This window comes from Hyperoodon ampullatus, assembly GCF_949752795.1.
Source record: "Hyperoodon ampullatus genome assembly, chromosome: 4".
In the NCBI taxonomy this organism is placed as follows: domain Eukaryota; kingdom Metazoa; phylum Chordata; class Mammalia; order Artiodactyla; family Ziphiidae; genus Hyperoodon; species Hyperoodon ampullatus.
In genome coordinates this window covers 134,859,600-134,874,251 of record NC_136917.1, presented here as the reverse complement: position 1 = coordinate 134,874,251, position 14,652 = coordinate 134,859,600, and the positions used below count along the sequence as shown (strand labels likewise).

The window sequence follows — 14,652 nt, the reverse complement described above, 5'->3', positions numbered from 1 at the left end:
CTACAGCTGGTGTCAAACGAATAGTGAGTGGGGCCAAGGCCAAGGGGTTCTGGGGCTAGTCCTGGCTCACTGGTAGGCAGAGCTGGATCCTGGGATCTCTGGCTACAGAATCCTGGGGGTTCCTGCTGAACTGCTGTTGTCCACTGCTGGGTGGTACCAGGACAGCTGAGGGAGGTGAGGGATTGTGAGGGATCCACGATCCACAGTGTCTCAGAGCTGGTGTCGTCCTGTTGGTCCACAGAGCCAGGGCCTATGCGGTCCCAGGGCTGGTACTGCCTGTTGGTGGGTAGGCTGGGTCCTCTATGGCAGGCTGAGGGTGTGCTGTGGTCCTGGGGTCTCTGGCTGCAGGGCCCTCTGGTGGAGAGTGCTGTGTCCCAGGGCGACTATGGGCTCAGAAGTTTTTAAGGCAGCCTGCCTGCTGGTGAGTAGAGCTGTGTTCCCACCCTGTTAATTGCTTGGCCTGAGGCACCTCACGATTGGTGCCTACAGCCTTGTGGGTTCCAGTGGTAATAAGGTATTGGGAGTGTTCCAGAATGGCACTTGCCACTGTCCTCGTGGTAGAATGAGCTCCCCAAAATGGCTGTTGCCAGTTTTCTACATCCCCAGGCTACAGTTGCCTCCTGCCTCTTCTGGAGACTCAAAGATAAGCAGGTGAGTCTGACCCAGGCTGCCTTCAAATTACTCTTCTGCCCTGGGTCCCAAAGTATGTGAGATTTTGTGTGAACCTTTTAAGAGTTAGTCTCTACTTCCCACAGCCCTCTGGGTCTCCTGAGAGTAAGGCCCATTGGCTAAACAGGGGCTCGTCTTCCCAGTGCAGGATCCCTGGGCTTGGGAGCCCAATGTGGGGCTTAGACCCATTGCTCCTTGGGCAGAACCTCTACAATTGTAATTATCCTTCTCTTTGTGGGTAGCCCACCATGGGTAGGGGTCTCCCTCTCCCACCTGTCTCATTGTGGTTCCTTCTTTATATCTTTAGTTATAGAAGATCTTTTCCACTAGATTCCAGAGTTTGTCTCAATAATTGCTGTGTAAATAGTTGTAATTTTGGTGTGTCTGTGAGAGAGGTGAGCTCAGGGTCTTCGTAGTCCACCATTTTGGCCACGTTCCTTCTCATTTTGACGAATTTGTAAGTTTTAAAGAAAAACCCAAGAGGATTCTCATTCTCCTCTAGTTTTTTTTAAGTTTAATAAATGATTTTATTTGAGATTAAAGATTGCGGAATATCTCTGCAATTTTAAATTTTTTAATTTGACAATACATGTTAGAAAAGTCAAATTTAACACAGAAAAACATATTCAAACATTTAGCAGTTTTAAAGAAATGATTTAAAATAAGTAATTTTCAGCCAGAGGCTAATGTTAAATCCTGGAAAAAAATTGTTTCTTACAGGGCTGATCCATTGTCCAACATGGTTCTAGCTTTCAGTACTAAAGACGACGCAATTGCCTTTGCAGAAAAAAATGGTAAGTTTGGTTTGTTTTTGTTTTGCTTTGACAAATAAAATCAAGATATGATTTTATGTTCTTAACCTTAATCAGATTCTATATCCCTAACTGGCATTAAGTTGAATGAAATCTCTCAATGTATCTAATCCAGTGGTTTTTAGATTTTTTGTTTTTTACAACCTGAGAACATACCCCTCCAAAAAAATATAAAAAAGTAAATGCACATGTAACGTAAGTCAAACTGCTCTAAATTTGAAGTAGAGACAGGGAATAAAACTACTTGTCTAATTCCTATCTTGCTTATGAATTCCTCTGCAAAATCATTAACATTAGGTCTCTAAACTCCAATTAAACATCTCATAAGGCAACCTATTCCAGTTTTGACATCTGGTTATTATTTTCTTACTTTCTTACTTTGAGCCAAAATCTCATGTCTGTTACTTTACCTAATAGCTTTTCAATTATTTGAAAATAGTTATCATTATCATACTTCCTCTAAAATTTCATGTAAGCCTAAATGTCTACATTTGCCACTTTTATTGATATGTTGGGCCTAGTACCAAGCATAATCTCATGTCTACAATTATATTAATACAGCCTCAGAGTATATTATACCTCAAAACTACTGTAGCCACCTAAAACTATTGGCCTATGTTGGTCTTGCTTTCAACAAAAATACAGAATGTCTTTTTTTCTCATTTCCTGCTGTTAAGCCATGCAACACAGTAGTGAAAGGAGGCTTTGGAGGCAGACCATTCTGAATTCTAATCCTTATCATGCCACTTGAAGCTACATGATTTTGGATTAATTTCATCATGGACTTAATGTTTCTTCGTTGTTGAAATAATGGTACTTATCTTAAGGTGTACTTAGTCCAGCACTTGATACATAATAGACGTTTGGTAACTATTAGTCCTGTTTCTTACCTCCCTCTCCATCTGTTATTTCTGCCGTTTCTCTCGGATTTTAATGCAGTACTGTGCATTTGTATCTAATGCATTCTGTTGTTCTAGTCGGTCAAATTGAATTTGAATCTAATTTAGCTATCTATTTGAATGACATACTGTCCATTTAAGTATGTTATTACTATAAGGCAATATATAAGTGTAAAAGATTATTAGCATTATCTAACATTTGATATAAACGTGAAAGCACTGTAAAGATTATTATTATATGAAATATTTTCTTTTCATCCTAAGTTCATATATACCTTATGATTAAGAGTCTAAAGCCAAACTGCCTGGGTTTGAATCCATGTCGGATCGCTGTTTGACTCTGTACAGGAGGAAATGGAAGTACAATGGAAATTGTTGTGAGGATTGAATGGGTTAATTAAAGTGCTTAGAACATAGTTAAGTAAGTATGTAATAGTATATCAGTTTATTTTATTAGTAGTAGACTTCTGAAATTAAAAAGATTTAAGTGTAATTCCTTATTAATACTTTCTTGGCAATTTCCAAATTTCTGAATTACATATTGTTCTCAAAGTGGTTATAGTCTTTAAAATATTATTATGATTTAACATTTACATTGCTCTTTTTAAAATTAAACTGTAATATAGCTTATCAGCAACAGTTCTGTTAATGTTTTGCAGCCTACCGTATTTCATGTCTGACACCTCAAAAATGTCTGTACTGTGAGTTTAATGACAGGAAATCTAATTAAACTCTTATTGCTGACTAGTCTCTGAGTGGGCACAAGGACTGCCTGACTATAGTTGCCATGTGATTTGCAGGTGTGACCTAACCACTGCTGCTGTTAAAATCAAGTGCCTTTCCATTCTGATTTCTACCCCCAACACCAGAATGAAAATTGAGGAACATTATCAAAGTCAATAGACAGTAAAACTTGAAAAAGTTTAGAGGATATTACCTTATAAAACTATAAGCTACCAGTGGATCAGGCGAGTTCCCTGGTGGTTGAGTGATTAGGACTTGGCACTTTCACTGCTGTGGCTCGGGTTCAGTCTCTGGTTGGGGAACTGAGATCCCGCAAGCCATGTGGCATAGCCAACATAAAATTAAAAAAACAAAAACAGAAAAACAGTGGATCAGGAATTCTAACCTACAATGTAGCAAGAGTTAGGTACATACTGGAAACAAAGCAACATAACACAAAACGTATATAATGGACACTTGCTTATGTGGTGAAATTATTGACTTTCTAAAATATTTTCCTCTACTCAAGAATTTGAAGCCACTTTCATCTCCTGGGGAAGTCCTCAATGATTATTCCTCATTTATTTAACATTTAGCATTATATGTCTGTCTTTAAATAGATAAGTCCTGTTTCTACAGCTATCGTGGCAGCAAGTCTAAACAAACACCATTGAAATGGTACAGAATCATGGGGTGGAGGATCTTTTCCAAATTGCCCAGCATGTCCTCTATTCTGATTTTGCTCTCTTGGGTAGGTGCATAGTGGTGGGGGGCATACAAACGGATGCCTGCTTCCCCTCCACACCAAACATCATTTTGTTGTAAGCTAGTGCTATTGAAGGTTACGTGAACCAGTGTTCTGGTAGGTTAAGACAATAAAAAGAAATGGTTCAGAAGCATTAACATGAAAGACTATTGGATTAAGAGGCTAGAAACTAGGATTCTCGTTCTGTAATTGCCCCACAGGAGAGCTTGAGCAAGTCATGTTTCACTATAGCCATTGATAAACATGTTTCTTCATCTTTAAAATAAGTTGGGTTGAGTAATGATCAAAAACTATAGACTTAAGGATGTCAAGCCCATGAACCAGCTCATATATATCTTTATTTCGTTACTGCCTAACCCAGTGCCTTATTCATCATATGCTCTAGAAGGAAACATTTGTTTTTGTTGATATAGATAATTCTGTGTTGATAGTAAAATCTGGCAATCCAGTTATGAGCATTAGTTTGCCTTTCAATAGTGTCTAGAAATAGGAGGTTAGGGTAAAACTACCACACACACAAAAAAAAGATAATTTGTACACTAAGGGAACTGTTCTGAAAATAAACAATCTACCTTTCATCTCCTCCTTAGTGTTCTAATTTCCCTTACTTTTAAATGGTTTTCTAAAAAAGTCATGACCATCATTTCCCTTGACACAAAAGATTGTACTGTAGAGAATCAGTACAATGAAGAACAAGATTTACAGATTCCGTTGCTTTCTAGAAAACATTTTTAATGCCTATATATCAGACTCAGTTAATGGGTATCATCATAACATAAAGCTAACATTCATAAACACCAAGTCATGAGCTAGTCACTATGCTAAGTGCTTTTCATTCTAATTTACATTCTCACTACAACTCTATGAAGAACAGTTATTCTCATTTTACAGTTCAAGGAAGTTGAGGTTTTAGAGATATTATAACATTAACAAGGCCACATACTTATAAGGGGGTAAGTTTTATTTGAACACAGGTATGTTCATTCATGTAGTGTCTATGACCTCTTTTCAGCTATAATAGTAGAATTAAATAGTTGTAATAGAGACCTTATGGCCCCCAAAGTCTAAAAATATTTTCTACTTGGCCACTTACAGAAAATATTTCCTGACCCCTCGTCTAAACAATTATATGTATTCCCTCAATACTGAGACCCTTTCTTCCCTGACAGACATTTTTATAAATCCAAAATACTCTTTATTCAGACACTTCAAAAGGCCTGTGCTTAATAGATACACTTTTCTCAATTGATAAGTTAGTGCTTATATTGTGAAGAACTTGAATTATCACTCAAGTACTAACCTAACTTTATCTTACCATGCCTCAGCTCTTCTTCCTGCCCTTATCCCCAAGCCTGCTTTAGTTTCTTCCTCCTATAACCTCTTCCTCATTCTGTTCCCTTTCTCTTCTTTTTTCCTGCCTGTGAGCTCCAACCTAGTCTTCAAAATACATTTTAAGTGTTATCTCCTTCCTGATCCCTTTTCTTATTATTTCCCTTTCCCACCTCCAAATAGATGTGCTCTCTCTTCCTTTTAACTTCCACAGTGATTTGTTCCTTTCTTACAGCTCTTATAGTATGGTATTGTATTTTACTTCTTTTGTATTGCATTCAGTCATACATATGTTGAGTACCCTGTCATATGCCAGCAGTGGTGGCTAGGTTCTGGGGATCATTAGTTAATAAGGCATAGTCCTCTTACTCAAACTGTAATACTTTACCCTGCTTACTGAATTATAAGCACCTACCAGGGAAAACACCCAGTCTCATTCATCTTCATCTTTTAATGTGCTCAATAAAAACTGGTAAATTCAACAGTATATTTAGTGATGTTATAAATTATTCTCCAGATCATGTTTTAAACTTTTCCTTAAATCACTTTAAATTAATTTGGCTACTTGTTCTATCTTTTAGAAGAACTGTTAGTTCCCTCTAAGGAGAAACCTGAAGAAACAAAATTATAGTAGAATGATTAGCAATTTCTTATATTTTAGTGTGTTTGTAAAATGCAACCAGTAAACGTTTTTCTGTGAAGTTAATTTGAAGCTTATCCTTAGTTTAAGAGTTAGTACCCTAAAGTATATTCCAGGGTACTTAAGATGATTATTTCATAACTTTAGAGTTATTTCCAAGCTGTATGCTATTTGTTCTAAACTTTTCTTTTTAAAGGATGCTGAGACCTAGAGAAGTTAATAAAACAAGACCAGTATCCATCACATAGCTCCCAGCTGATAGGGCCCAAGTTTCTAGGTTCCAAGTCCAGTGTTTCTTCTATGATACTATGCTGCTGGTAGATCTTAAAAAATCAGTCATCTAGATGTGCACTGTCCAGTATGGTAGGCACACGTGGCTGTGTAGCACTTGAAATGTGTTTAGTTGGAATTGAGGTGTGCTGTTAAGTGTAAAATATACATTGGATTTCAGCGACTTAGTATAAAAAAGCATTAAATATCTTTTTGTATTGATTACATATTTAAATGATAATATTTCACATATGTATTGGGCTAGGAAAAAAATGATTAAAGGCTTACCTGTTTCTTTTTAGTCATTTTTAAAAATGTTGCTCCTAGAATTTAAAATCATATGTATGGTTCACATTCTGTTTATATTGGACAGCACTAATCTAGAATACTTCAAGCTATACAAGACATTCATTATACACATATTCTAAGTATTTCATTAATATATATTCTATGGTGAATATAAAAAAAAACAGGAAAACTTACCCAATTTTTAAAAGTTCACATTTTATTACTTAAGAAATGCAGGAAATTCCCTGGTAGTCCAGTGGTTAGGACTCAGCACTTTCACTGCCAAGGGCCTGGGTTCAATCCCTGGTTGGGGAACTAAGATCCCACAAGTTGCACGGCTTGACTAAAAAATAAAATTTTTAAAAAAAATTTTTAAAAAGAAATGCAGTTCTGTTCTTCAGACACTCTTACCCAATATCAATCAAGGATAAGTGTAGACTCTTACATTATATATAATAGTGAAATAAAATAGCTAAAAGAGACCTATATTATATCATAAAACCCATATTAATCACCTATTTTCAATTTCTTAATCAAATAAAGCATTGTGTAAGTCCATCTTTTTTTTACCTAAGAATGCCCTCATCTCTAAGACTAAAAGTTTTCTTCTTCCTGCTATTGATAATTCCAGCAACTACCTCTCTGCTCCTCTTTTTTGCCTAGGTCTCCCTTCTCACCATAGCTCACTTCCTGTGGAAGGCTGGTTCTGTGAACTGAGGATTTGGATAGAAGACTGAATGCTTTCCCATGGCTTCTTTTTCCCCCTGCTTCCCACCTCTTACTTCTCCCTCCCCCAACATACACAAAGTAAATTACAAATACCCCTATGTCTTTGGGTTTTAACTCCAGAGCCTCATCCTCCTCATCCTAAAGGTCCCCCTTTGAACGCAGCATACATTCCAGAGGAACTCTTCAAAGAGCATGTATTCCAGAGGAACTCTTCAAACTCTTTTCTGTTTACAAAGAAAGGCTATCTGAGGTTTCCTCTGAAATGTAGATGAACCTTATTTTAGTTCTTTGTGTACAGAAAAGACCCACCTTTCTCACCCATGTGGCTTTTGTCTTTTCTTGTTTCATGTTGGAGTCAAAGGGTGGGGGAGGAGAAGGAGGCTGCATCCTTGAGAGAGGAGGTAGAAGCTGTGGAAAACTTCCATAACAAGCTAGGATCTGCTACCATTTACATGCTAATGAACCAGAATGGCTCCCCTCCCCACCCCCATTTGATCTGATTTGAAACTTTGTGAGTTTCCTCTGGTATGTCATTTTACCCCCTGTGTTTTTCTCTTTGCTGTTAGCTGTGAAAACTCTTTGAAATTCTCAAAATAGAGGAGGGTTTCCTTCAGGAATAGGACCATAGTGAATAAGCATTGAAACTGCTGTAGTGGTCTCTTGGGGAGGAAAACCCACCTCTGAAGTAATAGAAGGTGGAAGCAACTAAGGAAGCAGACAGGTTAGGCCCTGGATTCAGGAAAATAAAGAGATAATTGGAGTTGCAGCCCAGAACGTAGAATTACCCCAGAAGTGGACACCATCAGCAAGGTCTGGATTTCCACCTAATGTAAACCTTGTAATGAGGGTCTCAACCTCACATCCATATATCTATTATTAAAAAAACAACTTTCAAAAAACTAAAACAAACAAGAAAAGACAACTTTCAAAACAAAAGTAAGAATTATCACTCTCATATAGATATAAAATGCTTGTTAAAGGATTTATTTTACTCTGTAGGGGAGCAGAATTTGCCACCCCAAAATACGTTTCTTTGGCATATTATTTTAAGCTGATTATTTTCTAAGAAACTGCATACTTGGAGGAAAGTAGGAGTTACCCTTTTGTAATAAGCATTTACATTTATAAGGGAAATATCGATTTGTAAGGGTATCTCCCTGGATGTACCTGAAAGAGGGGGATGACCTTATCTCTGGAAACTCTTATCAGTGGAGAAGGCAATGACTTAAATCTGCATAACAGTCTCACCCTTGTTTACTGTTTTTTTCCTGGTGATCTCACAGAATTGACTTTCCCTATCCTCAGTGTTCTCTTTTGTCTTTAGCTGAGGATGGTATTTAAGGAGAGGGCTTTGGCAGTTTTTAATTACTTACTTCTGCTGGGTCTCTCCCATGTCTATATGTTATTAAACTTTTGTTTGATTTTCTCCTGTTCATCTATCTCATGTCAATTTAGTTCTTAGTCCTTAAATACGGTCTTCAGTTAAAGATGAGAGATATTGTGGGTGGGGAGTGAGTTATGGGAGGTTATCAGGCAAAGTATCATAAACAAGGGTATGGTTGTTATGCAGATTTAAGTTAAAGCCTTCTCCATTGATAAGTTTCTAGAGTTTCAGTCATCCTTTCTCCTCCTGCTACAGAGAAGGGGACAGCTTACAAATGGAAATTTCCCTTATGAATGTAAATGCCCCTCAGAAAGGGGCAACTTCTCTGTTTTCAGAGATTTCCTGTGTTTACTGTTTCTTAAAAATAACCAGCTCAAGACAATCCTTATTGCCAAAGAGGCATATTTTGGAATGGCATATTCTACTCCTCTTTACCACATAAGTTTTCTTACATTTGCTTGGCTGAAAATTTCATAAGGAATCTCAAATTGGATTTTTCAAACCCTTCTAAGACTAGGAAGCCAAGCCAATAACTTGCCACCAGATTTCTCCTGCAGTACCTATTAAATTGGGCAAATTCCTCCCTTCTCAAGGTCCCAAAAATATCCTAAGGTTCCTTAATACCTTAGGGAACTTTGTAAGCCCTAGTGCCATGGAAGGACTTTGGAAGCATTGGCTCCATAAAATCAACTTTAGTTCCTTACAAATGTCTGGTCGTACCTGAGTAAATGAGCATCATTCTCAAATATGTCATTCCAGGTGAGGCCTTGGTTGCATAACCATTGTTTCTGTTAAATTGTAATGAGTTATAGATACCTCAAGAGGAGAGGGGAAGAACTTCCTGGTACGTCCAGAAAATAGAACGTTAAAACAATATGAAAAATACTCTCCCCCAAACCATAGAGTTATCTCTCATCAAATTTTTCAGTCCTGTATAACTAATTCTTGTTTCACTGGATCATAAATGTACCTGCTTCTTAACTAGAGTTCTGGAAATTTTGACTGAGTCCACTGATACGGTCTTATAATTGTTTAAGTGATGCCATCAGAAGCCTATACATATTCTTCACAGGGCTTTGAGACAGTCTTTCATTGTTGAAGATAAAGCTCTCTGCCTGTAGCTGTTTGCAAGAGCTCTTAGGAAAGCAGTAGAGTAAAATTTAACAATCTTTTCATAAATGATTAAAGACTTAAAATGGATGTAGTTAACATTACAGATAAATTTCAAAAGTGAAATATATGATAGGAGTTAATAACAAGAATAATGCAATTTGAAGGCATTCCAAAAAATGTTACAAACGAAATATCTGTACACAATTAGGTAAGCCTGTTTTCAAAGAAGACAGTGACTGTTCATCTAATTTATGAAAATAGATGAACATACTCTTTACAGAGAAAAAAATCTTAAGACAAAGTAATCCTGAGACATAATATACCATGACTATACCAAACATAGTAAGAATATGTCAAAAAATATATCAAGTAAAAATATCCAATAAATCTAGGGTAGGTCCTAAACATCTGTATATTAATAAAACTCCATAGATATGCAGTATGGATTCCTAGTTGACATATAGTGGCCTAGAACATAAAAGTTCTAAACTAAAGAAGATGTAACCAAGTTAATGTTTTTAAAATTAACTGAAATTGTGACTGATAACCTATACCGTTTTCTGATATCAGGCAAAGCAGCACCAGAGATCAGATAAATAAAACCTATCATAGACAGTGAGGGTATTGACAAATCTCTATACTTAGCATATAGCATACAATTTGTGAAATACTTACATTAGTAACATTTTAGCCATACAGATTTAACCTCAGGATGGTTAAGCATCTCTTCTGACTTGACAGCTCTTCCAATGTAGCTCATCAATAGTAACATATCAAATAAATCTAATTGTTTCTAGCACATCTCTTTTTACAAAGTTGAAAGCACACATCTTTGAGATTCCCCAGAGGGCCTGTGGAAAATCACAAAGATAGTTTTAGATGCAAAGATACGCTGAATATTTTATTTTACATTTAGGATTTGATTTGTGGCAGGCAAAAATAAAACATTTTCAATAGATTTGAACATTTAGGAAATAGAATCACAGGTGCCTGAGAAACAGTATTTGACTGCTCATGTCAAAGTGACAAACTTATAAACATCGAAGTTAGCATAACTGTGAAGAACCTGAGCTCTTACAATAAGTCATCAAGTACTTAAAGTCAACATAAAGCATATAAAATTATTCTGTTAAGCCACAGAATCTTTGCAATCTAGGCAGATTAGACAAAAAGAATAACCCTTCATTTTGTAGGTGAAAGCAATAAACAGTAAACTAATGAAACAAGCCCATCAAAATGGAGCAGACTTTGCAAGGATTTTAACACATATCATAGCTTTTCAGACTTATTTTCCAGACATACTGTACTCTAAGGCAAATAAAATTTACTTTTTCCAAATCTTACATAACTTTCTGTACCCATTCAGGTTTTGTCCTTCATAGTTCTCTTTCTCATTCTGGAACAGCCATTTTACTAACTATTCCCTTTTCCCCTTGGTAAACAAAAACACATCTCATAACCTTGCATACAAAGTTATTCCCTTTGCCACCATCACTCCCAGTGGAGTTTCATTTGTGTGTATTAATTCTATCTTTTGACGAAAGTTACTTTGATTTCATAGAGAAAACAGACATATAAGTTGAAAACTCTTACACACCAGCATTTTAGTAGACAAGCAAAGGTCATTAATACACATAACACAACTTTCTACAACTGTGTGCATTCTTTTTTTTTTAAAACATCTTTATTGGAGTATAATTGCTTTACAGTGTTGTGTTAGTTTCTGCTGTATAACAAAGTGAATCAGCTATATGCATACATATATCCCCATATCCCCTTCCTCTTGCATCTCTCTCCCACCCTCCCTATCTCACCCCTCTAGGTGGTCACAAAGCACCAAGCTGATCTCCCTGTGCTATGCAGCTGCTTCCCACTAGCTATGTATTTTACATTTGGTAGTGTCTATATGTCCATGCCACTCTCTCACTTTGTCCCAGCTTACCCATTCCCCTCCCCGTGTCCTCAAGTCCATTCTCTACGTCTGTGTCTTTATTCCTGTCCTGCCCCTAGGTTCATCAGAACCATTTTTTTTTAAGACTCCATATATATGTGTTAGCATATGGTATTTGTTTTTCTTTTTCTGACTTACTTCACTCTGTATAACAGACTCTAGGTCCATCCACCTCACTATAAATAACTCAATTTCATTTCTTTTTATGGCTGAATAACATTCCATTTATATATGTGCCACATCTTCTTTATCCATGCATCTGTCGATGGACACTTAGGTTGCTTCCATATCCTGGCTATTGTAAATAGTGCTGCAGTGAACATTGTGGTACATGACTCTTTTGGAATTATGGTACTCTCAGGGTATATGCCCGGTAGTGGGATTGCTGGGTCATATGGTAGTTCTATTTGTAGTTTTTTAAGGAACTTCCATACTGTTCTCCATAGTGGCTGTACCAATTCACATTCCCACCAGCAGTGCAAGAGGGTTCCCTTTTCTCCACACCCTCTCCAGCATTTACTGTTTGTAAATTTTTTGATGGCCATTCTGACTGGTGTGGGGTGATACCTCATTGTAGTTTTGATTTGCATTTCTCTAATGATTAGTGATTTTGAGCATCTTTTCATGTGTTTGTTGCAAGCTGTATATCTTTGGGAAAATATCTATTTAGGTCTTCTGCCCATTTTTGGATTGGGTGGTTTGTTTTGTTGATATTGAGCTACATGAGCTGCTTGTATATTTTGGAGATCAATCCTTTGTCAGTTGCTTCATTTGAAATATTTTCTCCCATTCTGAGGGTTGTCTTTTCATCTTGATTATGGTTTCCTTTGCTGTGCAAAAGCTTTTAAGTTTCATTAGGTCCCAGTTGTTTATTTTTGTTTTTATTTCCATTTCTCTAGGAGGTGGGTGAAAAAGGATCTTGCTGTGATTTATGTCATGGAGTGTTCTGCCTGTGTTTTCCTCTAAGAGTTTTAGAGTGTCTGGCCTTACATTTGGGTCTTTAATCCATTTTGAGTTTATTTTTGTGTATGGTGTTACAAGTATTCTAATTTAATTCTTTTACCTGTAGCTGTCCAATTTTCGCAGCACCACTTATTGAAGAGGCTGTCTTTTCTCCATTGTATATTCCTGCCTCCTTTATCAAAGATAAGGTGCCCATATGTGCATGGGTTTGTCTCTGGGCTTTCTATCCTGTTCCATTGATCTGTATTTCTGCTTTTGTGCCAGTACCATACTGTCTTGATTACTGTAGCTTTATAGTATAGTCTGAAGTCCGGAAGCCTGATTGCTCCAGCTCAATTTTTCTTTCTTAAGATTGTTTTGGCTATTCGGGGTCTTCTGTGTTTCCACACAAACTGTGAAATTTTTAGTTCTAGTTCTGTGAAAAATGCCATTGGTAGTTTGATAGGGATTACACTGAATCTGTAGATTGCTTTAGGTAGTATAGTCATTTTCACAATATTAATTCCTCCAATCTAAGAATATAGTATATATCTCTCCATCTGTTTGTATCATCTTTAATTTCTTTCATCAGAACCGTATAGTTTTCCGCATACAGGTCTTTTGTCTCATTAGGTAGGATTATTCCTAGGTATTTTATTCTTTTTGTTGTAATGGTAAATGGGAGTGTTTCCTTAATTTCTCATCATTAGTGTATAGGAATGCAAGAGATTTCTGTGGATTAATTTTGTATCCTACTACTTTACCAAATTCACTGATTAGCTCTAGTAGTTTTCTGGTAGCATCTTTAGTAGTTTTCTGGTAGCATCTTTAGGATTCTCTATGTATAGTATCATATCACTTCTTCTTTTCCGACTTGGATTATTTTGTTTCTTTTTCTTCTCTGATTGCTGTGGCTAAAACTTCCAAAACTATGTTGAATAATAGCAGTGAGAGAGGGCAACCTTGTCTTGTTCCTGATCTTAGTGGAAATGGTTTCAGTTTTTCACCATTGAGAATGATGTTGGCTGTAGGTTTATCATATATGGCCTTTATTATGTCAAGGTAGGTTCCCTGTATGCCTACTTTCTGAAGTTTTTTTTAATCATAAATGGGTGTTGAATTTTGTCAAAAGCTTTTTCTCCATCTATTGAGATGATCATATGGTTTTTATACTCAATTTGTTAATATGGTGTATCACATTGGTTGATTTGCATATATTGAAGAATCCTTGCATTCCTGGGATACACCCCACTTGATCATGGTGTATGATCCTTTTAATGTGCTGTTGGATTCTGTTTGCTAGTATTTTGTTGAGCATTTTTGCATATCATCAGTGATACTGGCCTGTAGTTTTCTCTGTTTGTGACATCTTTGTCTGGTTTTGGTATCAGGGTGATGGTGGCCTCGTAGAATGAGTTTGGGAGTGTTCCTCCCTCTGCTATATTTTGGAAGAGTTTGAGAAGGATAGGTGTTAGCTCTTCTCTAAATGTTTGATAGAATTCACCAGTGAAGCCATCTGGTCCTGGGCTTTTGTTTGTTGGAAGATTTTTAATCACAGTTTCAATTTCAGTGCTTGTGATTGGTCTGTTTATATTTTCTATTTCTTCCTGGTTCGGTCTCGGAAGGTTGTGCTTTTCTAAGAATTTCTCCATTTCTTCCAGATTGTCCATTTTCTTGGCATATAGTCTCGGAAGGTTGTGCTCTTCTAAGAATTTGTCCATTTCTTCCAGATTGTCCATTTTCTTGGCATATAGTTGCTTACAGTAATCTCTAATGATCCTTTGTAGTTCTGCAGTGTCAGTTGTTACTTCTCCTTTTTCATTTCTAATTTTGTTGATTTGAGTCTTCTCCCTTTTTTCCTTGATGAATCTGGCTAATGGTTTTTCAATTTTGTTTATTTTCTCAAAGGACCAGCTTTTAGTTTTATTGATCTTTGCTATTGTTTCCGTCATTTCTTTTTCATTTATTTCTGATCTGATCTTTATGATTTCTTTCCTTCTGCTAACTTTGGGGATTTTTTGTTCTTCTTTCTCTAATTGCTTTAGGTGTAAGGTTAGGATGTTTATTTGAGATGTTTCTTGTTTCTTGAGGTAGGATTGTATTGCTATAAAATTCCCTCTTAGAACTGCCATTGCTG

General features: G+C 36.6%; 1 protein-coding gene across 1 annotated transcript in view; it reads left to right on the top strand.

Moving 5' to 3' along the window:
* Nucleotides 1-14,652, top strand: part of NDUFS4 (NADH:ubiquinone oxidoreductase subunit S4) — a 119,602-nt gene that overhangs the window by 92,094 nt on the left and 12,856 nt on the right. The window contains exon 4 of the mRNA XM_079702311.1: nt 1,390-1,463. Coding sequence (XP_079558437.1) covers nt 1,390-1,463 — 74 coding nt within the window. The remainder of the gene's footprint in view (nt 1-1,389; nt 1,464-14,652) is intronic.